This window comes from Oratosquilla oratoria, chromosome 20, assembly GCF_046742065.1.
Source record: "Oratosquilla oratoria isolate Oo_2021 chromosome 20, ASM4674206v1, whole genome shotgun sequence".
In the NCBI taxonomy this organism is placed as follows: domain Eukaryota; kingdom Metazoa; phylum Arthropoda; class Malacostraca; order Stomatopoda; family Squillidae; genus Oratosquilla; species Oratosquilla oratoria.
In genome coordinates this window covers 11,008,404-11,035,489 of record NC_134796.1, presented here as the reverse complement: position 1 = coordinate 11,035,489, position 27,086 = coordinate 11,008,404, and the positions used below count along the sequence as shown (strand labels likewise).

Sequence of the window (27,086 nt, the reverse complement as noted above, 5' to 3'; positions counted from 1 at the left end):
ATCCGATGGCAGTGCGAGGGGGGCAGGCGGGCGAGTGTTGTTTTATCTTTCTCCTTCCAAGCACAACTCTCAAAGCAGAGAATTACGTGACTTGGGAATTATGTGTAAATGTCAGAAGTGTAAACCCGCTCGTCAGCGTCAGCTAAGAGGTCAGGCGTGGGTGTGGGCCCGTCGACAGGAAAGGCCACGGCATATCCTCCCCCACGACCGGCTGGCGAAGAGTTAAGGGCTCTGATTCAGAGTTGGATTAAGGGCGACTTCTGCTAAGTAAAGGTGAAAAGTTTCCTCAGCCGCGACCGGCCGGCGAAGATTGCTGGGCGCTGTTGAGAGAGCTGGGACGGATAGAGACGTCTGACCTCTGCTGAGTCAACGGTACACAGAGGCCTGTATTATCTGTCTGTATACAAAAGAAAAATATTCTCTGTTATAATGGAAGTACCCAGCCAAGGCACATTCACCCTTTGCTTTTTTTTTAAGATCCCTGTGGGCAGAAATGAATAACATGGAATTTAATGAGGACAAATTTGAATTTACAAATTTCGGTAAGAACGGACACGAAACTTCTTATAAAGATCCAAAAGTAAACCACATCACACAACAAACATCTGTAAGAGATCTAGGAGTTATACTTTCGGATGATACTACATTTGATCAACACATAAAAAAAAACAGTTACAGTATCAAAATGCAGACAACAAATGGGATACATAGAACCTTCCACACCAGAGAACCAGAAACCCTGTTTACCTTATGGAAAGCCCTAGTCATCCCTATCATCGACTACTGCTCACAACTTTGGGCTCCATACAAACAAGGCCACATCATGCAGCTGGAGGCTCTGCAGAGAACCTTTACCTCAACAATCAAAAGAACCCCAGCTCAACAAGATGTGGACAAACACAATTACTGGGAAAGGCTGGATGAAAATGAACTCTACTCAATAGAGAGGAGACTAGATATTTGATAATATATACATGGAAAATCCTAGAAAGCCAGATCACTCCACCCAAAACAGAACCTATTAAACCAGTAAAGACCCATATCACCCCAGAAGAAAATAGAACCGGAAGAAAATGCACCCAATTGGCCCTGCCATCAGAGTGCCCGCTAAAAGTCAGGACGCTCCAACACAACAGCATCTCAAGAAAGGGGGCCCGACTGTTCAATCACTTACCTAACACCTACGGAACATTACAGGTGTTAAAACGGAAGTTTTCAAAAGGGAACTTGACAAATTCCTGTCAACCCTACCAGATCAGCCGGGCATCCCAGGTTATGCAGCATCACGTCCAGCAAATTCCAACTCCATTATTGACCAGCTGGAGTACAAACAACAATCTGAAAAGTGGCGGCTACGCCGTGGCCTTGCCTCAAGTTCCATCGGGGGGGGGGGGGACACCCCCTTGAGGCAGAAGCGCTTCAAGGTAAATTCAAGGCAAGGAAACCCCCTCCCCTTTTCCACTCGGGATTAGCATTTTAGAATCAATGCAGCAAAAACACAACACCTCCACAGAGGTGTCCGACACCATACGCTGGTTAACCCCCATCGCTTAATTTACATGGCGACCCTCACTCTTCTTCTACTCACGAGTGATTAAGAGAGGACAAGAAATTCCTCCGGGTCCCGTCAATACATGGTCATCAACTTGCGTCTACTCACCACTCACACAGATGTGTTGACGAAAACTAGTTATGTTTTTTCTTTATACAAACTATCTCGAATTAACGCTACAACTTCTTTCCTAGGACAGTTGCATCAGACTGAACCAAGTAAATTAACGAATCATCTTCGTCAGAAGTGATGTTGATAATGATATAATTCAATATGTACTGAATATATTCCCAAAATACTGTGTTCCACTGAAGATTGGTTACCCCTTTAGCCGACAACAAAACGCAATACAGCAATAAATTATCTATGTATTTTTTTATTTTTCTTATTTATAATTCTATTAATTGTTTATAAATATAATTTTCAACAATATCAACTATATAATTCTAACGAACAAAGTCAATGTCGTACTATCTTAAAGCACCCCTTTCGGACGAAGTATCATCTGGGTAACTGACTGACTGCTCATTGATTGTAAACAAAGGCAGAACTAATTAGAAAACATAGACAATATTCGATTAAAGTGCGTGCAAAACCCTATCAAAGGTATAGCAAGCGTGTTATACGCATTATTAATGTTTTTTGTAATTTTATGATGAGTGTTATTGATACATACACATGTTATTGGTATGGTGTGTTTGCGGTGTTGGTGTGGTAGTGACTCATCAGATGAGTAGTTGTGGTGTAACTCGCAAATCCCTCACTTAGAGAAAACGAAGTCTTTTCTCATGGAATCAGACTGAAAGAGTTACAGACTATGACTACTTTACTTATTGTTACAAATGATCAAGGCATTCCTACAGAAATTTAATGTCAATAAAATTTTACCCATTGGTCTTGAATTGGGCATTGGAATTATCATTGTATGATTGTGATTATTATTCCACATAATTCATTATAGGGGGCTCCTTAAGATTGATTGACTTTAATCTGGCCTTGTAGTGATGTAGACCCATGACCAGTCTTAACTCAACTGGCCGTTGAGTGTTGGTGACTTCCACTTGCATTGGCTGGGATTGGGTTACCACAGAGAGCAAAGGTGACAATTTTGGCCATAGCTGAATCTCTTTTAAAGCAGGCTCCTCACCTTATTTTAATGGGAAAACAGGGTACTAATATTGAAATTGATCCCAAACTACATACACTAGTGAAAGTTATAGTACATGAAGCACCTTCTCAAGCTCTAATGTTTTTTTATACTTGAACATGTTAAGATTTCATTTGAAAGTTATACTTGTAAATTTAAGACATTTAAGATTTGTTTGAAAAAGATGTGGTGAAGTAGTTGTTTATCCTGTAGTCAGATGGAGTATTTAACACAGAATCTAAACATTTTAAGCCAAGGAACTTCTCTCTTCATTAAGCTTCCATGCTCTGAGTAAGTAACCGTTACTTATCAGTTATAAGATGTGATGCAGTCTTGCTAGAAAATTTATAGTTTGATTCACACATCTTTGTGGTCAGACTGAAAGTATGAACAACCAAATGTAACAGTTTATGTTCCAGTCTGATAATGTATTTACACAGAATCTAAACATTTAACCCAAGGAACATCTTTTCACTAAGACTCTTGGTAAGTAACCTTAAATTATCTGATCTAAGAGATGATATAGTCCTGCAAGAAAATTTGTAGTTTGATTCACATATCTTTGTGATCAGGCATAAAGTATCAGCAACCAAACATTGCACTGCCGATGGAGCTTGATAAATGGCAGTGGAGGATGGTATATCAAACCATGTGACAATGTTCCCTAGGTGCGAGTGTAGTGCCGTTGCGTTGTGCAGCGTCTAGAACGAAAATCCCTGGCCTTACACGAGATGAAAAATATAAATATATAGCCTAACTTTAAAAGAAATATATGCCATTATTTTTAGATTTTCTTGTTGTATGCAATAGGGTGAACAGCAGTTATATTACATCAGGTACTTGGTATAGTGTGGAAAATTAATATACCTTGTGAGATCTCCTATAAGATACACTAAGAAATAGTAATGATAGATAAGAATGAAAATTTGTCTTAGTGAGTGAGATCAACAAGTCTGTAGAACATAGAAATTCAGTTTGTGTTATTAATTATATTAATAATATAGCGTTGCAAAACTATCAAGCAAGCTGCTGTTAAACTTTGAGGAAAATAAAATTAATATGAGATCATTTCTACATTTGTGGCTGTAGACCAGTGGTTCCCAAGCTAGGGGGCACACCCCACTTTGGAGGCATGAGGAGGATACAAGGGGGGGCGTGAAGTCATCTGCTCAAAAATGTTTAACCCATTCAACTCCGATGACAAGATGTCTTGTCATTTGGTCAAATAAAACAAAAAATCATAAAACACCAAAATGTTTGATCAAACACCAGAAAAATATGACGTCAGTCCTCGCTTCGCTGCGAGCGAAGCGAGGATTGACGTCATATTTTTCTGGTGTTTGATCAAACATTTTGGTGTTTTATGATTTTTTGTTTTATTTGACCAAATGACAAGACATCTTGTCATCGGAGTTGAATGGGTTAATTAGAATAATAAGATCATTCAAAGAACAAATATCTGCCATTACTTGTATGCAAAGTATAATTATAGCGGTCACTCCAACCCGTTTTCTATTAAGCTAGTTCTCCTTACACATTTTGGACACATCACCGATACCAACTACAATTTGATAGTGTTCAAACTTTTTTTTTCGCTCCCTTTGAACCAAATGTTTCGTTTGTAGTTACTTACAAAAATGTCTTTGGAATGTACTATTATTTGTTTGAGTGGCTTTCATTATTAAAATTTAATACAAACAGAAATCTGTTTTCCTGAACAATGCTAAGAAATAAATGCAAGAATCATTTCACATGAACAAAAGAGGGAGTGGGGGCGTGCGGGTCTACTGGAAGCAAAAAGGGGACGTCAGATAAGATAGTTTGGGAACCACTGCTGTAGACTGACAAAGCTGTAGTTGTAGGTTGCATTTTGTGTTGACAACATGACCAGTATGGGGACGCACCACTCCCACATCCCTGCTTGAGCCTCACGTATTGGAACTGGTCTGCAATTGAGTTCGTTGCTGCTCCTTGTGAGGTTGGAAGGCTCATCTGGGATGTTGCCCACGAATTTGTCTAGCCTCCTCTTGAAAGCCGGTGTGCTGACTCCCATTAGGTCCTTTATCTCTCTTGGGAGATAATTGAGTCTGAGGCCAGCACAGTTGAAGCTTTCCACCTGGATCATCTTCATTTGCTGAGAGCAGCTGCTTATGGACCTTCTTTCACAGGTCTTACCAAAACTGGGGTGATGTTTGCCTTTGATACCACCTCTTTCATTTTGTAATGGGTTTGGTGTTGTGCCCTCCAGGACGCTCCAGACATAAATCACTATATAGCACTCTTTGCATCTCTGCAATGAAAAGGGCTTGGGGAGTTTCAGCCTCTCCCAGTAATTTAGGGAGTTCCCAACTAACATCCTCATGAAAACCCTCTGGACCTATTCAATTTTGCATAACTTCTTCGTCAGTAAACATAACTCACACAAAATGTTGATACATTTTTTATATTACTTATCAGTATAGGTGTGCTAACTTGACGTATATGTAAATTATAGGAATGAAAGATGTAATTAAGAAGGCCAAGGGAAGTCTTGAAAAGAATGTTAGATACCAGTCACCATTTGTACTAAGCAGACAGCAAACTAAGAATAGAGACCCTGCCACACCCCAGTTGCCTAACATGACATCACAAAGCGCCACAGCAGATGCACAGTTTTAATTTTTACTCTTATTTTCCATAACCATAACAAGTAACACAGGTAAACAGTGTTCAGACATTTTAGAATTATTCTTACCACTAACCCATAACTTGAATAACAAGAGGCTGCTATAAAATTGTATTCAAGCTCAATGATATTTAGATATGTGGAGGAATATGGCAATAAAGGAGCCATAAACTGAGTTTTGTTAATATGTGGATTTTTTCAATCTATGGATGTATCCCATAGATCAGTAAATGATAATGATAATTACTGCCTTAAGTTTCCCTGGATGGGGGAACCCAGAAACCCACAGTAGCTGGCAGTGGTCCTTAGCCGCTGCCCCCCCCCCCCCAACCCCCCCCAACCCCACAGATCTCTGTGGTAAGAAAATTTGTACTCGTGTCTGTGTTGTTTTAGTGTTGGAATATTTCTATTAACAGCTGAAAGTAGTCAGAGGAGGGTAGTAGTCACTGTCTTTCATATCATTACATGTAAAAATGTGTAAGAAACACAGCTGAAGTTGTTATCATTCCCTAGACTGTTTGGCTGAGCAGTCCCATCTCCTTAACCACTTCGGTATGATGATGACACTGACATAGGCATCATGAGCCACAAGTGGGTACACGAAGATGCTGGGATTGGCATCTTGATTGATTATATATATATATATATATTTTTTTTTTTTTTTTTTTTTTTTTCAAGTTGTAAATGCAGCAGGAACTATATAATACAAGTACCGTAGTGTGATGCATCATTCATATGGCAGCCAATGCTGTGCATGAGAATTTAACTTGTACTGAAGTGGCTAACCCTTTCACTCCGGGCCAAAATCTCTCGGGCAGCATTAGCTGCCAGACATGCGATGTTGCGTCATAATACTCGCATTATAAAAAATAAAGTTACCTCTGTATTGCTCGTTCTCTTTCACCCGTGAATTTTGATAACCATAGAAAATATGATGAAGCCAGTTTACAGAGTATGGGGGTCACTCAGGTACAACTACAATATATATAATCAAGACACCGACATCGGCATCCTCGCATACCCACTTGCTCCTCATGACGTCTACGTAGGCGTCATTGTATCAAAGGGGTTAAGGAATGGCATGGCTGGGACAAGGTTTTCCCACATATAGGGTGTATATTGTGTTGTTGGCATGCCAGATTATGTACAATGCAGGCTTCCATAATGTGTTGTATAGTATGTGTTACATCCTGGACCAACACAGTTGAAGCTGTTAGAGATCTTGAGTCCAAACCAGAGATTGAGTGTTGCACCTTCATATGGAGGCAAGGGGGGTTGACAGGTTTTGAAAATGGGCTGCTCTATTGTCTATCTTACAGGACCTACTACCACAAGTAGATACCCATCATTGGTCCCTAGATCACAAAATGGAAATATGTATAAAACTTTTTTTCCGTAATGATTATAATTTATCTTATATTATTTGTTTTTGTTTTATCATCATTTGTCTGTCTGATTTTTATTTATTACACTGGCCTGCGAAGTTTCAAAGGTAAAGCATCTGATAACTGATTCTAGGGTAATTTGCTATGCAGAATCTAAAAATCACACTCATTTTGTTCAATCAGGTCACGTTTTTTAGATACGAGGCGGTAAAAATAATTAAAAACGCCATTTAGTGCTATTTCCCTTTAATTTTGGAAAAAAATTCTTGACAAAAGAAATAATTTTTTCTTGCATAGTTCAGAAGATAAAGAGGATATATTACAGAAAATCTAATCGTGGATGAAGGGCCTTTTCAGTGACTTTCTCCTGTGTTGGGCAGCCACCACGTCTCGTTTCAAACACCAACAGTAGTCCGCAAGAAAGTTCACATCCCACCGGCCTTGGTAGCGTTCTTCCATGACACGAATATCCTGGTGGAAACGTTCTCCCTGTTCCTCACTGAAGTCACCACAGTTCTGAGGGAAATAGTCTAAGTGGGACCGTAAAAAGTGCGTTTTGACTGACATGCGAGCCCCTAATTTTTGATAGCTGTTCAAGAGCTCATCGACTTCTTTCTCGTATTCTGCACTTCGGTTATTTCCTAGAAAGTTTCTTATCACTGACTTAAACGACCACCAAACGGACAGCTCAGCTGCATTCAGTGCATCGTCAAACATTGAGTCCTTCATAAGTTTCCTTATCTGAGGCCCATCAAAGATGCCAGCCTTAAGCTTTTCCAGATTGATCCGAGGAAACTTCTGCTGAAGAAAAGTAAATCCCATTCCGTCCTTGTCCATTGCCTTCACAAAGTTCTTCATCAGTCCCAGTTTGATATGTAAAGGTGGGAGTAAGACCTTGTTTGGTTCAACAAGAGAACGAGCCTGAACATTGTGTGAACTCTTCCTTTTTTTTTTTTTTTTTCCAATCACGCAAGTTCTCGACACATGTTTTGCAGCTAACATGGGGTGCAAATGGCTTGTCCTGGTCCCCAAGCTTAACTCCAAAGTAAGCATGGTATGCCTTCTTCACAAAATCAGTTATATTTGCTAGTCGACGAGGAAGAATCACATTACCACATATGTAGCAGAACCTATCAGGATGATTTGTGCATTTGCGTTCCATTTTCTGTCAATCTAAGATACATGTCCAATATAGAAACACAAGCAGCACAGATTCTTGTAAAAAGCACAGATTCTTATAAAATCAGTCACATTGATTGGAGATCACACTTTTCTAAACCATTTTCAGTTTCAGTGTTGTCAATGTAGTCAATGCAGTTTCAGTTTCGGTTTCAGTTTCCTGAAAGTAAACAAAAACATCATTAGGTTTCAGTATCAGTTTCGGGGTGCTACAGTATAATTTTTATGCAAAAAAAAAAAAAAATAAGAATAGGCTATACCTGCAGCCTTGTTTCCTTATACTTAGTACTAGATACAAGGCCCAAAAGTCGCACTTCTCATATCTCAAAAAATAGACCTGATCCAAGGAAACGGATGGTATTTTTGGATTCAGCGCACCAAAAAACCCATAAATCATTTGAAAAACCTTCGACCTTTGAAAAAAAAAAATTAAACGCAGGCCAGTGTTATCAGTTATATGTCAATTCATTATTGTTTACTATTTACCTGTTTGTTTATTATTTAACTATACCTATGCATTTATTTATGTATTTTATTTGTTATTTACATTATCATAGTTTTTATTTATTATTTTATTATTAATATGATTTTTTTTTCGCATCCGACCTAGATATGGATCAAAAGGTCTCCTGTCAGCATGCTCCGCCTTTGTAATTCTTTGTAATTAAAGAAAAATATTGTATATTTACCCGATGTGGAATGGCATAATATTATATCTAAAGGCCCAGGTTATAGAAATACAAAAGGCCTAGAGATTTTATTTTATATTTGTGACATCTAATTTGTAAATGTGGAGTTACATGTAAATGTTATTTATACATGCAAATTATCTAAATCTTTCTACATGTCAGATATGTTCTTGATATTATGTTTTGCACCACATTAACACCATCATCAATGGCAGCCACCTACTAGAGGTGGTCCTCCAAAGTAGCAAAAACAATCGTCTCCTCACCACCTATCTTCAAAACCCATGAACACCTCTAGGTTCATCTTGAGGCTGACACTTGGTCTTTGGACTAGGCCCAAATGTCTATCAGCTTTGATTAGCTTCTTCACTTTTGCACATAAAGAGAGCTAATAACCAATAACTGCTATTCTTCTTCAAATAGTCTGTGACAGAAACATACACCAAAGTCTGTACACTTCAAGGAGTCTGTTCAGGATGGGGCAGAAGTGGGAATTCCTGAGTGCAACATTGCCATTTTGACCACCAATTATCATGGTGCCACTGTCACCTAACCACCCCTGTCCCACCTGTCTCACCTGTGGCAATATGGGGAAAAAGCCCTAGGTCAAGGCCTGGCACATATTGCAATCCGCACACAGGGCCCATTTGTACCTTGTAATATTTGTTAACCAGATTGCCTTCATTGTTAATAGATAGAAGAAAACTCCCGTTCTGGAGTTTATCTTGCCCTCATTAAGTCCTCCTTATGTAACCACAACCTTTTATCGGTTACAGTAAGGGAGACCGGTCTATAGTTTGTAGGGTCTTCTTTGTTTCCTCCCTTATATATTGGTACCATATTTGCTCTTTTCCAATCTTCTGGAACTTTTCCTTCCTTCAGTGAACTGCTTATTAGACTATGTATTTTGTCTGTTAGTTCATCCCTGCATTCTCTCAAAATCCAGTTTGCCATTTCATCTGGACCATGCGATTTTCTGATATCGAGATTACTCAAGTGTTTCATTATTTCCTTCTTTGTTACTTCTATCTCTTTCATAGGGGAGACTTTCTCCTCCCACTCAACATCTCTAAGTTGTATGTTCTCCCTCATAAACACCCATTTAAAATGCTTGTTCATAATTTCTGCCATTTCTATTTCCTTTGTGTATTCAACTCCTCCTTGTAGTTTCTCTAATTCTTGTTTGTTTTTCAGTTTGTTGTTTACAAATCTATAAAAAAGTTTTGGTTGATCTTTACATTTTTCTGTGATATCTTTTTTGTATTTTCTCTTTTCTTCTCTGCACACTTATACATATTCATTTCTATAACTAGTATATATTTTCCATCTTTCAGGTCTTTTGTCTTTCTTCAATTTTATCCAAACTTAATCCCTTTTGTCTTTTAACTCCCTACATCTTTTTTGTACCAACACTTTACATATCCTTTCTCTTGTTTTTGTCTTGGAACATACTTTTCCACTCCTTTATAAATTTTTGTCAAAATATTCCATTTCTCTTCTACTGTTGTTTCCTCCTTGTGTATCCTTTCCCAGTCTGCTTTTTGAAAGAATTTCTTATTTTATCAAAATTTGTTTTTCCATACATCAATCTTCCCTTTCTATATTGTTCGTTTTTTTCATGTATTTTTCCTCATTTAGTTCCAGTTCAACCAATATGTGGTCACTTTTACTTATTGGTGTCTTATATTCAATCTTGTCCACTATTTCAGGTTCTGATGTGATTATTAGGTCCAGTCTCGATGGTTCTTTCTCATTTCTATACCTAGTATTCTCTTGTATCCATTGTGTCATTGTATGTTCTATAATCATATCAAGTAGTACATTTCCCCATGGGTCATCTCCACCCTTCACTGTCATCTCTTCCCAGCAGATTTCTTTATAATTAAAGTCACCCATTATAACTATTCTTCCATCTTCCATTATCTTATTTAGTGTTATCCTTGTGTCTTCTTACATATTTTTGTGTTCTCTTTCCATGAAGCCATTTTAGGAGGCACATAATTTACCACAAACTTCCTGCTCTTCCCATCCCTGTCCTCCACTTCCATCATAATCATCTCTACTCTATTCTTTCCATATGTGACATTCCTCACATTTATATCCTTCTTAATCAGGAACATAACTCCACCCCCTTGTTTTACCTCTCTGTTTCTAATCCAATAATTATATGCACCATGTCCTACCCTGTTGGGTGGTAGTGGACCTTTCAATTTTGTCTCTACAATTCCCATTATGTCTGGTTGTTTTCCCTTCAGGTAATCATTGAGTTCATTCAAACCTGTTATTAGGCTATATATATTTGTGTAAGACACCTAATTTTCTGCTACTTCCATTGTGTTTTCTGTTTCCCTTCTGTTTTTCTCTGCTATGAACCATTTCCTCACTTTCATATTCACTACTCTCCAGTAGAATATCTCTTTTTCTGACTGTTCTTTTTTTTTTTTTTCCTTAGCTTGTAGTCTTTTTGCTTTCTCCTCTCTTTCCTCTTTATTCATTTCTCTTTTTATCCATACCTGTTTATATTGATCACTGTTTGCTAGTTTCCCTGTTTTTGCTAAGATATTCTCTGCTGTCGCTTGTGACCTGAATTTAACCTCAATTGGTCTGGTGTTATCTGTGTTGTATTTCCCTATTCTACATGTTTCTTCTATTTCTTTCCCTGTTTATGGTTCATCTTCTTGAACTACTTCTAATATCTTATTTACTTTTTCCTTTTCCTCCTTTATTCTTGTCTTATTTGGGTTGTGCTTCTCTTCCATCCCTAATATAATTATACATTTCTTTTTATCCACTAAGTCTCCTACTATATTCTCCTTCTCCCTCATCACTTTAATAACTGTGTCCTTAGTTTGTTCTTTCATCTGTTGTTTCACTATGTCTCGAAATTCCATTTCATTGTTGTCTTGTACTTTTTTCCAACCACTTACCTCTTTTGCTATGGTCTTTTTATTCTCTTTATTATTCCTCTTTAATTCTTGATTCTCATCCTTTACTTCTCTTAATTGTCTTTTTAGTTCTTCTATTTCTTTAGTTAGGTTTTGATTCTCCTTCTTTAGTTCTTCCAGTTTATCAATTCTTTGTGTAACTAGTGTTAATTGGTTAAACCTAACATCCCTTGCTTCATTCATTTTTTTTCTAGTTTCTCCTCTAGATATACTAGTAGGGGGAGGTTGTCATCTCCTCCCTCATTAAATCCATAAAAGCAGTTATCTTCTCTTTCCATTGAGCTGCTATCATCTATATTTCTGCTTTTGACACCTCTGCTCCCCTGTTCTACCTCGTCTGTGTGTTCTGTACACCTTTTGTTAACACCCCTTCTAACGTCCAGGGCCTGTTTGTCAATTTCCTCATTTCCTTCCATTTTCCTCAGTAATCCCTCCCTTTCTCCTTTTTCTTCACCTTCCCACTACACCACGAATTTTCCCTTTCCCTACTAATACCACAAAGGTACTCCCTTGTTGAGATTGACAAAACTTGAAGTTTTCCTGGAGTTCCAAACTTTGCTGTCACTTCGACCGATGTGTGTATTTACCTAGTTGTATTTTACGGGAAGGGGAACTATGCGCGTGGGGTCCCGTCTTCATATCTCATTTTATCTAAACTATTTTCAAATTCATGTATTGTTTTTGCACACACCACTTTCTCATCTAACTTGTTCCAACTGTCTATTACTCTATGAGGAAAGCTGTTCTTTTTCAAATCTCTTCTATAGCTGTCTTTTTTTATTTTCTTTCCGTGTCCTCTTGTATTTCTGTCATCCCATTTTATCAGATTCTCTCTATCAGTAATTTCTATGCCTTTCATGATTCTGTAAATAGCTATCAAATCTCCTCTCTCTCTTCTTTGCTCTAGTGTCTGTAGTTCAAGTTTTTGTAGTCTCTCTTCATATGATAGTTTTGAGAGTGTTGGTGCCAATTTTGTAATTGCTCTTTGTATTCTTTCAAGTTTTTTTATACATTTTTTTGTACTTGGTGACTATGTCGTTGCTGCATATTCTAATCTTGGTCTTATCAGGGTGATTAGGATTTTCTTCACCATTTCTTCATCCAGGTATGTAAATGCAACTTTGATTGTTCTTATTAAATTATAAGTTTCTCCAAAAATCGTATTTATATGTTTCTCAGGTGGAATATTATTCATAACAATGACTCCCAGGTCCTACTCATTTTCTACTTTTTTTATTCCTTCTCCCAATTTATATGCTGTTATTCTGTTTTTGCTTTTTCCAAATTCCATCATACTACACTTTTTTGTATTGAACTCCATCTCCCACTTCCTACTCCATTCCTGTACTTTATTTAGATCTCTCTGTAGTGATTCACAATCTTCTTCAGTTTTCACTCTTTTCAGTAGTTTTGCATCATCTGCAAAGAAGCTCATATAGCTTTCAATTCCTTCATCCATATCATTAATATATATAGCAAACATTATCGGGGCCAGAACTGTTCCCTGCGGAACACCGCTTATTACTTCATCCCATTTTGAGTGCTGGTTTCTTATCACTACTCTCATTTTTCTTTCTTGCAAAAAGTCTTCCATCCAATTTAGTAGTTTGCCCTGTATTCCTCCTTCAGTTTCTAATTTCTTAAGCAACTTCTTATGTGGTACTTTGTCAAAAGCTTTCTTTAGGTCTAAAAATGCACAGTCCACCCATCCATCTCTTTCTTGTATTATATCTATTAGCCTTGAATAGAAACATATTAAATTGGTGACGCATGATCGTCCTTGTCTGAATCCAAATTGCCTTGGATGTCACACTTTTTTTTTTTTTTTTTCTAAATATTTTACCCATCTATTTTTGATAATTTCAAAAAAAAATTGCTATTGTACTTGTTAGAGAGACTGGTCTATAGTTGGTAGGTTCTTCTTTATTTCCTCCTTTATATATAGGTACTATATTTGCTTTCTTCCAATCTTCTGGAACTTTTCCTTCTTTCAAGGAACTATTTAGTATGCTATGTATTTTGTCTACCAGTTCATTCCTGCATTCTTTCAGTATCCAGTTTGCTATTTCATCTGGTCCATGCGATTTTCTGACATCAAGATTACTCAAGTGTGTTAATATTTCATTTTTTGTTACTTCTATTTCTTCCATAGGGGGGACTTTCTCTTTCCATTCGTTCTCTTCAGGTTGTATGTTCTCCCTTGTAAACACTGATTTAAAAGGTTTGTTCATAATTTCCGCCATTTCCATTTCCTCAGTGTATTCAACTCCCTCTTGTCTTAATTTCTCCAAGTCTTGTTTGTTTTTCAGTTTATTGTTTACAAATCTGTAGAATAGTTTTGGTTGATCTTTACACTTTTCTATGATATCTCATATTTTCTCTTTTCCTCTCTGCACGTTTGTACATATTCATTTCTATAACAGGTATATATTTTCCATTTTTCAGGTCTTCTGTCTTTTTTCCATCTGGTCCAGGCTTTGTCTCTTTTGTCTTTTAACTCCCTACAACTTTTGTTGTACCAGCATTTTACATATTCTTTTTCTTGTTTTTGTCTTGGGACATACTTTTCCACTCCTTTTTTGTAAATTTTTGTCAAAATATTCCATTTCTCTTCTACTGTTGTTTCTTCTTTGTATATTTCTTCCCAGTTTTCCTTTTGAAAGAATTCTCTTATTTTATCAAAGTTTGTTTTCTCATACATCATTCTTCCTTTTCTATATTGTTCATTTCTTTTCATATATTTTTCTTCATTAAGTTCCAGTTCAGTCAATATTTGGTCACTTTTACTTATTGGTGTTTTATATTCAATTTTGTCCACTATTCTAGGTTCGGATGTAATTATTAGGTCTAGTCTCGATGGCTCTTCTTCATTTCTATACCTAGTATTCTCCTGTATCCATTGTGTCATTGTATGGTCAGTAACCATCTCAAGTAGAGCGTTTCCCCATGAGCCGTCTCCACCCTTTACTGTCATTTCTTTCCAGCAGATTTCTTTGCAATTAAAGTCGCCCATAACTATTTTTCCTCCCTCTTCCATTATCTTGTTTAATGTTATCTTTATGTCCTCTAACATACTTTTATGTTCACTCTCTTCCCATGAGGCTGTTTTCGGGGGCACATAATTTATCACAAACTTTCTGCTCTTCTTATCTCTGTCTTCTACTTCCATCATTATCATCTCTACTGTATTCTTTCCATATGTGACACACTTCACATTTATATCCTTCTTAGTCAGGAACATAACTCCACCCCCTTCCTTTTTCACTCTGTTTCTAATCCAATAATTATATGCATCATGTCCTACACTGTTGGGTGGTAGTGGACCTTTTAATTTTGTTTCTACAATTCCCATTATGTCTGGTTCTTTTTCTTTCAAATAATCATTCAGCTCATTCAATCCTGTTATTAATCCATCTATATTTGTGTAAGACACTCTTAGTTTTCTGCCACTTCCATTGTGTTCTCTGTTTCCCTTTTGTTTTTCTCTTGTATGTCGACTTTCTTTAGTTTCATATTCACTACTCTCCAATAGAATCTCTCTTTTTCTGACTCCGTTCTTATCTCGTTTTTTTCCTTAGCTTCAAGTCTTTTCTGTTTTTCTTCCTCTCTTTCCTCTTTATTCATTTCCCTTTTTATCCATACCTTTTTATATTGTTCACTTGTTGCTAGTTTCCCTGTTTTGGATAAGATATTCTCAGCCGTAGTTTGTGACCTGAATTTAATCTTAATTGGTCTGGTCTTGTCTGTACTATATTTCCCGATCCTGAATTTCTCTTCGATTTGTTTCATTATTTCTGGTTCATCTTCCTGAACTAATTCTAGTAAATTTCTTACTTTTTCATTTTCCTCTTTGATTCTTGTGGTTCTATCTGGGTTATGTTTCTCTTCCATTCCTAATATAATTATACATTTCTTTCTGTCTGCTAAGTCTCTTACTATATTCTCCTTCTGTCTCATCACTTTAATAAATGAGTTTTCAGTTTGTTCATTCATTTGCTCTCTGATTATGTCAGTGAATGCAACTTTGCTATTTTCTTGGATTTTTTTCCAACCCTCCTTGTTCTCCTTATTATTCTCCTTTAAGACTTCATTCTCTTCTTTTACTTCTTTTAACTGTTTTTTTAATTCTTCAATTTCCTTAGTTAAGTTTTTGTTCGCCTTCTCTAGTTCTTCCAATTTTTCAACCCTCCGTACAATGTTGTTAACATGACCGAACCTACGCTCCAAGTCCTCGATCATCTTATCGACCTTCTCTTCTAGTCTTGTCAGTCGGGGGGGGTTTGTGTCCCCCCACCCTCTTTAAATCCCTGGAAAATATTCTCATCACTTTCTACTGTATTGCTCTTATCTATACTTCTAATCTTTACATTTTTATTAGACATTTCATCGTCGCTCAGCTGGTCGGGGGGCCGTTTGTTTACCTTTCGCCTGTCTGCCTGGGCCAAGTCCTCTCCTTCCTCATTTCCTTCCATTTCCCTCAGCAATCCCTCCCCTTCTCTTTCCCTACTTTCCCACTACCCCACGAGCAATTTGCCCCCCCACCCTGTAAATACAATAGGCACTTCTCTCTGCGTTGGGATCCACGAAACTTCAATTTTCTTCAGAACGTCTTCTAAGCCGTCCGTTCGTTGAAGTGTGTGTGTGTGTGTATCTTTCCGCATCCAGTTCTTTCTTAAAGTCATGTGTAGTTTTAGCACTCACTGTTTTCTCTTTCAATTTATTCCATGTATCCTCTGTGGAAAGCTATTCTGTTTTAGATCTCTTCTATAACTGTCCGTCTTAAATTTCTTCTTGTGTCCCCTTGTATTTCTTCTGTCCCATTTAAGTAGATCATCCCTGTCAAGGATTTCCATCCCTTTCATAATTCTATAGATGGTTATCAGGTCGCCTCTTTCTCTTCTTTCCTCTAGAATTAACAAGCTTAGTTTGTCCAACACAGAGCCTTAGGGTACTCCACTTATCATGTTTACCCATTTTGAGTTCTTTTCTCTAAGTATCACTCTCATTTTTCTTCCTTCTAAGAAGTTTTTCATCCATTCTAATCAGTTTTCTTGTATTCCACCTATTATTTTGAGTTTTCTTAGTAGTTTTTTGTGTGGTACTTTGTCAAAAGCCTTTTGTAGGTCCAGGAAGGCACAGTCTGCCCAGCCATCTCTTGTATTATGTCCAGCAATCTTGAGTAAAAACATATTAAGTTTGTAGTACATCTTCCACTTCTAAATCCATATTGTTTGGGGTTTAATATTTTTTTCTATTCCAAGTGTTTAGTCCGCATATTTTTGCAATTGTGCTTGTAAGGGATACTGGTCTATAATTTGTTGGATCTTCTTTATGTCCTCCCTTATATCATCACCCTCGTAAAGAAATTGCCCAAGTCATTTTTCGTCTTTTTTTTTTTTTTTTTCTAAATCAATTTTTCATTGCTCCTTGTGGTACAATTCCCAATATTTTATTTAGTGTCTGAGTAGGTTAAAACTACGTTAGGAGGAACATTACACACATTTTTCCCCCCCCCGCTGAAAAGTTGGACAAATAACTTAGGCACTTTCTTTTTGAGGCTGGCAATATATTGGTACAATATTAGCATTTTTCCAGTCTTCGATACTTTTCCTTCTTTGAGTGAGAAGTCTATTATCTTATGTATTTTATCTGTGAGTTCGTTTATGCATTCTTTTAATATCCAGTTTGCTATTCCGTCTGGCCCATGTGACTTTCTGACATAGTTTCCTTATTTGATCCCTTATTTCTTTCTCTGTCACCATTATTTCTTTTATTTTAGAGGATCCTTCCTGGTGACTATCATCCCACAATTGTGAGCTTTCAATTGTAAAAACAGACTTAACCCCTTCACTCCGGGCCAAAATCTCGTGGGCAGCATTAGCTGCCAGACGTGCGATGTTGCGTCATAATACTCGCATTATAAAAGATAAAGTAACCCCTGTATTGCTCATTCTCTTTCACCCATGAATTTTGATAACCATAGAAAATATGATGAAGCCAGTTTACAGAATATGGGGGTCTTGCAGGTACAACTACAATAAATATAATCAAGACGCAGATATGACAGCCTCGCATACCCACTTGCTCCTCATGACGCCTATGCAGGCGTCACCGTATGGAAAGAGTTAAAGTGTCTGGTCATTACTTCAGCCATTTCTACATCTGTGTACTCTTGGTTTCCTTCACACAGTTTCGTTATTTCATATTTGTCTTTTAGTTTGTCGTTTACATATCTGTAAAATAGTTTAGGTTGATCTCTGCATTTTGCTATTATGTCTTTTTCATAGTTTCTTTTTTCCTCTCCGTATGTCTACATATTCATTTCTGCATCTTCTGTGTACTCTTGGTTTCCTTCACACAGTTTCGTTATTTCATATTTGTCTTTTAGTTTGTCGTTTACATATCTGTAAAATAGTTTAGGTTGATCTCTGCATTTTGCTATTATGTCTTTTTCATAGTTTCTTTTTTCCTCTCCGTATGTCTACATATTCATTTCTCAGTTTGATGTATGTTTGCCATTCAATCTTTTTTTTTTTTTTTTTTGTCTCTTTTTTTTTCCATCTTTTCCAAGCTTTGTCTCTTCTATCTTTAGCATCGCTACACTTTTTATTATACCAGCACTTTATGTACTCCTTTCTGTGTTTCTGCTTAGGCACATATTTGTCTGTTCCCTCTATATATATTTCTTTGAAAATGTTCTATTTCTCTTCCATCTTTGTTTCATCATTTTCAAAGTTATATGAGCTTCTTCACAGACTGCAAAATTTTTTAAAAAAGTGAACACCGAAGAAGATTGTAAATCACTGCAAAGTGATCTCAATAAAGTATGGGAATGGAGTAGGAAGTGGGAGATGGAATTCAACATTAAGAAGTGTAGTGTAATGGAATTTGGAAGAAGCAAAATAAGAATAGTGGGATCATATACATTGGGAGAGGAAGAAATTAAAAAGTGGAAAAAGAGAAGGACTTAGGAGTCATTATTATGAATGATATGTCTCCTGAGAAACATATAAACAAAATTTGTGGAGAAATTTATAACTTAATAAGATCAATCAAAGTGGCATTTACATACCTGGACAAAGAAATGGTGAAGAAAATACTAATCACTTTGATAAGACCAAAATTGGAGTATGCAGCAATGACATGGTCACCAAGTACAAAAAAATGTATAACAAAACTTGAAAGAATACAAAGAGCAATTATGAAATTGGCACCAACGCTCTCAGAACTATCTTATGAGAGGCTGGCAAAACTTGAGCTACAGACATGAGAACAAAGAAGAGAGAGAAGAGATTTGGTAATTATTTATAGAATCATGAAAGGCATGGAAATTATTGATAGAGAGTATCTAATAAAATGGGATAGTAGAGATACAAGAGGACATGGAAAGAAAATCAAGAAAGACAATTATAGAAGAGACCTGAAAAAGAACAGCTTTCCCCACAGGATAATAGATGTTTGGAACAGATTAGATGAGAATGTGGTATGTGCAAAAACGATACACGAATTTAAATAGTCTAGTTAAAATGAGATATAAAGACGGGACACCACGAGCATAGCTCCCCTTCCAGTAAAACGCAACTAGCTAAATACACACACAAAGCAAGAAGAGAATATCAGGACAGTATAAAATTGATGGAAAAGAAGTAAAGAAACCAAATTCTGAAAGTGACATAGGAGTAATTATCACCAAAGACTGTCGCCAATATAGATAAAATAGTCGGAGAAACATACAATTTGTTGAGATCAATAAAGATGGCCTTTAAATACCTGGATAAGGAAATGATTAAGAAAATATTACAAACACTGATAAGGGCAAAACTGGAATATGCAGCGCTGATATGGTCACCCAATACAAAAAAGAATATAAGAAAATTAGAATAGAAAGAGCAATGATAAAGATGGCCCCAACACTTTCAAACTTGACATGTGAACAAAGACTGGCCGAACTGGAATTGCTGACCCTGGAACAAATAAGAGAATGAGGGGACCTACTAACCATCTACAGAATTATGAAAGGAAAAGAACGCCTTGATAGAGAAGACTTATTAAAGTGGGACAGAGGAAAAACAAGAGGACATGTAATGAAACTCAAAAAGGATAACTACAGAAGAGACCTGAAAAAGAACAGCTCCCCACACAAAGTGATAAATATATGGAACAAATTGGATGAAAAAATAGTGTGTGCAAACATAATACAAGAATTTAAGAACAAACTTGATCTTGCAAGATACAAAAACAGGTCACCACGAGCATAGCTCCCCTTCCCGTATAATACAACTAGGTAAATACACACAAAATTGATTGTGAGGTACTTAATGAAAAGTCTTCTCTAGGTCAAGGTATACGCAGTCTACCCCCCTCTGTCTTGTGTATTTATCTAGTTGTATTTTGCAGAAGGAGAGCTATGCTTGTAGTGACCCACAGTTGTATCTTTCTGCATCCCGATCTTTCTTAAAATCATGTATAGTTTTAGCACTCACTGTTTCCTCTTTCAATTTGTTCCACGTATCTATTACTGTGTGTGGAAAGCCGTTTTTTCAGATCTCTTGTGTAACTGTCGTTCTTAAGTTTCTTTTCGTGTTCTCTTGTAGTTCTTCTGTCCCATTTTTGTAGGTCATCCCTATCAAAGGTTTCCATCCCTTTCATAATTCTGTAGATGGTTATCAATTTTTTTTTTTTTTTTTTTTTTTTTTTTTTTTTTTCTTATTTTAGTCTTACCAGTGTAACTAGTATCTTCTTTACCATTTTCTCACCCATGTAGTCAAAGCCCACTTTCATTGATCTTATTAAGATGTAAGTTTCTCAAACTATTTTGTTTACATGTTTGTCTGGTGTCATGTCGTTTGAGATAATTACTCCTAGGTCCCTTTCTGAGTTTACTTTTGTAACTTCTTCTGTACCAATTTTGTATTGACCCAATATTCTATTTTTGCTTTTTCCAAATTCCATTAGACTACATTTCTTAATGTTGAAATTCATTATTTCATGTTTGTCTTTTAGTTTATCATTTACATATCTGTAAAATAGTTTAGGTTGGTCTTTGCATTTGTCTATTATATCTTTTTTGTAGTTTCTATTTTTCTCTCTGTGTTTATCTACATATTCATTTCTCAGTTATGTATGTTTGTCATGTAGTCTTTTTTTTTTTTTTTTTTTTTTTTTTTTTGTCTTTTCTCCATTTTTTCCAGGCTTTGTCTCTTCTATCTTAAGCATCCCTACACTTTTTATTATACCAACACTTTATGTAAACCCTTTTTTGTTTCTGCTTAGGTACATGTTTATCTGTTCCCTCCTTATATATTTCTTTAAAAATGTTCCATTTCTCTTCCATCTTTGTTTCATCATTTGCAAATTTTTCCCAACTAACGTTTTGAAATTTTTTCTAAGTTTTACATAGTCAGTTTTGTTTCTTTTCACAACACTTTGTTCTCAGTGTCTTGTTTAATTCATTCTTTGTGTCTTCCAGTAATTTTTAGTGTTCACTGTCAGACCAAGTCTTAGTTTTTGGGGGCACATATACAAATATGAACTTTCTGCTTTTCATACTGTTATTTTCAACTTTAATTGTGATCAATTCCACATTTTCTTTACCTTCTGCTATCTTTATTACATTTGAGCCCTTTCTAGTCAATATCATGACCCCCCCCCCATTTGTCCATTCTATTTTTCGACCAAAGGTTAAACCTTGACCCACCATACTTGATTGTATAGGACCTTTCAGTTTTGTCTCCACAAGTCCCATTATGTCTGGTTTTTCTGTTGACAAATAGTCGTTTAATTCATTTATTCCAGAAATCACACCATGTTTGTATATGCCACTTTCAATCTCCTTACTTCTCTTTTTTGGTTTATATTTCCATTTTTCTTATGTACCATTTTCTCAGTCTCAGATCCAGCACTCTCCAAAAAAACGATTTTTTTCAGTCTCCTTTCTTTTCTTGTTTTTTTCCATAGCTTCATTTCTCAGTGCCCTATCTTCCTCTATTTCCTCTTCATTCATTTCCTTTTTTATCCACACATTTTTGTAGTTTTCACTGTTTGCTAGTTTTGCCGCTTTTGATAGTATTTCTTCCGCTATCATTTGAGTTCTTAGTTTGATTTTCATTGTCCTGTAGTTATTTTTTCCTTTTGAGTATGTACCCATTCTATGCACATCATTGATTTCCTTCTCCAAATTCTGCCCCTCGTCTTGAACTGCTTTTAGTATCTCCTTCGCAATTTCTTTTCTTTTTCTCTTTGGTATTTGTGTACATTGTGTTTTTCTTTTATACCATAAACCACAATACATTTATTTTGTCCACTGCGTCTCTCACCCAGTTTTCCTTTTCTTTGATCACCTTAATCACTGTTTGCTTTGCATTCTCTTCTACCTGCTGATGTACTATTTCTTTGAATGAGAGTTTTTGATTTTCAGATTCCTGTTTCTACTGATTTTTTATTTCATTCAGATTGGTCTCTTTGATTCATTCTTCCATCTTTTTGGTTATTGCTTATAATTGTTCTTTTACCTCTTCAGTTCTTCGTTTTTATTTCTAACCTCATTTTCCTTTCATTTTCTCTTTTAATCATACTCAGTTCACTTTTTAGATCGTTTAATTTTCTTATTATCACCTCGTTAGTTGTGCGTAAATTTTATACCTCTAATTGTAAAGCTTTATGGTCTAAATTTAAATCAATCAATTCTTCTGCCAAGTTGTTGATGTCTCGATTCCTTATTGCTCTGCTAATCTTAATATCTCTTTCCGTGTCCATAGTTTTATCCATTGCTCCCCCTTTCCTCCTAAAGCCCGAAAATAAATCAGAATCATACTTGTAAGTCATCTTCAGAGTAACGATAAAACATGTCTTCTTAGGGATCACTCCCCAATGGCGACTTCACTCTAGTCATATCCAATCCCCTCTTAGTTGGTTCGTTGATTATTTTTTCATCATTGCTACCCTCCATTCTGTGCTAAAATTATGTGTGTGTGTGTGTGTGTATTTACCTAATTGTATAATTAAGTAAATACACACACAAAAGGGAGAGGTGGGTGGTATACCTCAACCCAGAGAAAGATTTTTATAAAATACCTCACAATCAACTTTTGTGGAAATTGGAGCTTATAAGAAGATTAAGAGGCAAACTGCTCACATGCTTGAGAGATTTTTGTAAAGGGAAGAGAAATAAGGACAGTAGTAAAGAGTAAGATGTCAGGATAGAGAGAAAAAACCAGAGGAGTTCCACAAGGTTAAGTGTTTGTACCAATAATGTTTCATATCTATGTCAACATGTTTGCAGATAATAATGCAAAAATCATGAGAAGAGTGAAGATTGAGGAGAACTGTAGGCTATTCATCATTGCTACCCTCCATTCTGTGCTAAAACTATGTGTGTGTATGTGTATTTACCTAATTGTATAATTAAGTAAATACACACACAAAAGGGAGAGGTGGGTGGTATACCTCAACCCAGAGAAAGATTTTTATAAAATACCTCACAATCAACTTTTGTGGAAATTGGAGCTTATAAGAAGATTAAGAGGCAAACTGCTCACATGCTTGAGAGATTTTTGTAAAGGGAAGAGACATAAGGACAGTAGTAAAGAGTAAGATGTCAGGATAGAGAGAAAAAACCAGAGGAGTTCCACAAGATTAAGTGTTTGTACCAATAATGTTTCATATCTATGTCAACATGTTTGCAGATAATAATGCAAAAATCATGAGAAGAGTGAAGATTGAGGAGAACTGTAGGCTATTGCAAATAGATCAAGACCCTATTTTTGCATGGAGCCAAAAATGGAAAATTAACTTAAATACCAAAAAATGCAAAATACTGGAAATGAACAATAGCTGCAAAAGACCATATTTAATTTATTCCATGGGAAGTAAATCCATTACAAAAGTAAAAAAGGAGAAATATTTGAGAATGTTGATAAAAGACGACAACCTGTCACCTGACAGACATATCAGCAGGATTGTGGAAGAGGCATATGGACTGCTGCATAAGATCAAAGTGGCTTTTCACAGTATGAATGAAGAGATGATGAGAAAACACATAGAAACCCTGATCTGTCCTAGAGAAGAATATGCATCACTGGTATGGTCCCCACACAGAGTAAAGAATATACACAAGATCAAGAGACTACAAAGGACAGCAATCAAACCGGCTCCCAACCTGGCAGATAAGCTATATGAGGAGAGATTAAAAGCACTGGGTCTGCCAACTTTGAAAGATTAAAGAGAAAGAGGTCATGTGATTACAGTATTTAAGTTGCTAAAGGAGATACTTAAATTTCATTGTTGTAAGCAAGAGTATACATAATTGGTAGCTTGCACATGACTTCTGAAACTGAAAATGTACCCAATACCAGGCACTGGGACAGGTATATTTTTGTAGGACATGAAATATATGAGTAAGGAACTATTAAGATCTGAACAGAATGAATATGTCACATTCAAATTAAGGAGAATGTATAAAGAGAAACTTAGATATTGTTTGAGAACAATGGCTATATGTTCTTCAGATCTTGAACATAGCTCACTTATATCTTAATCAGTCAATTTTAACTTAATTAGCAGGTGTTTCTGACTTTATTTAGTTTGTAAGGTTTATGGAGAGAAATTTTTATGAGCTTCCAGATATTATTTTTCACAAGCTCACACCACATAATTTTTTGTCTTTGATAGTGGATCACCAGAAGCAAACTTGATGGATTTTGGTTGTTTTGGATCAAAGAAAAGAGTGAGTTTTTGCCTTGTTAATCTAGATGTCATGATAGCTAGTCTACAACATGCTTCATAATGTGATGTGATGTGGCTAATAGTTGTAAAGTAGTTGCTTATAGTAATGTTAATGGTAGTCAGTACATCAAAATGTGGCTCATCATTTGGTCAGCAATTGATACAATATGCAATTGTCTTGTCATTCTATTACATTTCTGTTTATGCTGTCCTTTAATGGCTATATAACCTGTTCATTCAGTAACATTAAGAACACTCATTGTCACTTATTTTTGGAGTAGCTGATCTTTATACACACTTAGAAAAAGCATAAGATCTTATTACTGCTTAGCCATTCCCTGTAGGGCTTACATTAGAAGTGATGGTTGCATAGCTAAAGTTCTTGATGAGGAATGTAGCAGTCTCTCATATTATGTTTACATTGAAACATGGCTTATGCTGTTGTACCCAGTGAGGCAAATTAATGAGGATCTTTGTTATTCCTTCTCAGTATGTCACCCCAGAGAACAATTGGATTATAGAATTTATTCAGCAGCATGAACAGTGTGTCCATTGCTTTGGGTTTAAGTTTTGATATATATATATATATATATATATATTATATATATATGTTATATCATTAACTGTTATTTTGGGTGATTTGAAATCTCAAATTGAAAGTAACTGCACCAGCATACCTTTAAATCTAAAATATACATATTTTTGTTATATGTTTGCTTCTTTAAGAAGCTAGATTACACAAAATTGAAAAAATAACAAATATTAAGAGCAATACAACCTTTTCCAGCTGTGTAAATGTATGTTGTTTGTAATATGTGGCCCTGGTTGAGATGAACACATGTACAAGTACATGAATATTATACATCAGCAGGGACCAATGACAAGTACCTGCAATTGTTGTTTGTGCAAGAATGACATCAGAGAGATTCATCTCTCTGATGCCCAGAATCAAAATCTGTCGGCACAACCTGCAGGCTGTGCCAAGTGTGTAATAAACAGTAGTTCATCAGGCAGAAGTCACAATGAGAGAACAGCCCAGCCAACCAGTGAATCAGTAGGGTAAATGCGAGTCCCAGCTAATCAGGAGGAAGGACAAGTGACTGTCTACCCAGTGAAATCAATATATAAACCACTTGAATTCCACATAGGGACAGTCATTCCCTTACCATCACTGAAAAAAGAAATACTGAGAGGACAACCACCAGTGTCACTGGAAAAGGCTTGAGTGAAATAAAATCCAGATCTGGCAAAGATAGCTGTGACATGTTCATTGCAAGATTTCAAAAAGTCTAAGATGGTTCTGAGGTATAAGGGAAATAAATTCAAGAAAATAATTAATTCAAAGTTATCACATTGAACAATGTTAAAAAAAATTATCTTTAGTAACAGGTGTGGCAGGTGCCTCATATAATTTGATTGTGTTTTTTAGTTTGCTGTCTTACTGTTAATAGTGGTTACATTTTGGTTTTGCTAAAGTAGTTTTTCATCCATTCATTGTTAATAGTAAACATTCAAAATCATTCAAGTGTTTGAGCAATGCCATGTTGTTGCAGTTGTTTAGATGCTTTAGGAAGAGCTTACTTGGTAGTTTTTGAGAAAGTAATTATTGTGATTTTTATTTTCTTGCATCAATAGAACATGAAGTCATAGATTTTTAAGCTTGAAATTAAATCACATTCAGTTTATGTCAATTCTAGAAATAACAAGACCTGTTGCTGAATAGCTATACAAAACAAGAACCACCTTGAAAAAGATATATAAGTTAAGGAAATGTTTTGAGTTTTTACAGCAAAACTATTAAAACTCTACAATGGAATTTTCAGTTTTATGATTCACTATTTTCATGGCACAATAAAAAATTTCCAGTTGGAAAAATTCCCTAAATCCTGGATATCTTTTTGATACATGTCCTGTAGCCACACATCAAGAACCTGAGTGTGAAAAATAACAATAGAATAAACATATTAAGATCAGTAGTGAACACAGGTTTCAGTCAGCAGATAGAAACTAATTATAGTCTGCAAATAGTTCTGGTTCCCAACAATCAAGAAAACAAACAAAGATGCTCTATAAACTATAAAAAACAGATGATTGTGAATAATGATAAGGATGCACTGGAACCATCCCAGTAGTACATTTATTCACAAAAACCAAGATCCTCCCCATAGGACACTGCATGAAGGAGATAGTCACACATTTCCATGCAAGAGCTTTCAGTCCTACTCTTCCATCTCATTACAAGAGATATTATATGAGGGTGGATCATCTATAACATATTCAGGAAAGGATTACTAGGTCATAAGTACAATTATTATTTTAAAGTAAACTTTTAATTCGTATTTAAGTGGTAACCAGTTTTTTTAAAGAAATGTGTAAGAGATGTTCTGGTGTATGTATTTGCTAATATATATATATACTCATACATATTCATTATGTCATACAGAAGACTGTGGTTAACAGAAAGAAATTTCAGTATTTAATGTGCATTACAGATGGAGGAGAATGAAACGTCAGAAGATCTTCAAACACTGATTCGTCCAGAAGAGTTAGAGGGCATTGAAGAGGAAGAGGAGCAGAGACATTCTCAAGCACCAACACTATTACATGACAACTTAACAAAGACACAGACTGTCATGCAGTGTGTCGGACTTGTAATGGTGACAACTGCCATGGTTGTTACCTTGCCTGTCTACTTACAGGTATGGTCAAATAAAATTGGCATGTTAAGACATTTAGCTGCAGTCATTAATACACAATACACCCTACACAAGTATGGAAACTATATACAGTAGGTTCTCAAA

At 36.0% G+C, this 27,086-nt stretch overlaps 1 protein-coding gene across 4 annotated transcripts in view; it reads left to right on the top strand.

The window, feature by feature from the left end:
• The first annotated feature begins 2,025 nt into the window (after positions 1–2,025).
• The window catches only part of LOC143036384 (uncharacterized), a 48,351-nt gene continuing 23,290 nt past the window's right edge, over positions 2,026–27,086 (top strand). Inside the window, exons 1-3 of one of the 4 annotated variants that reach the window (XM_076203661.1) lie at positions 2,065–2,158; positions 24,232–24,286; positions 26,778–26,984. In XM_076203661.1, the coding sequence (XP_076059776.1) occupies positions 24,254–24,286; positions 26,778–26,984 (240 nt within the window). In that variant the 5' untranslated portion in view covers positions 2,065–2,158; positions 24,232–24,253. Of the gene's footprint in view, positions 2,159–2,839; positions 2,991–24,231; positions 24,287–26,777; positions 26,985–27,086 lie in introns of those variants that run through there. The other 3 variants (XM_076203662.1, XM_076203663.1, XM_076203664.1) reach the window with 3 other exon arrangements.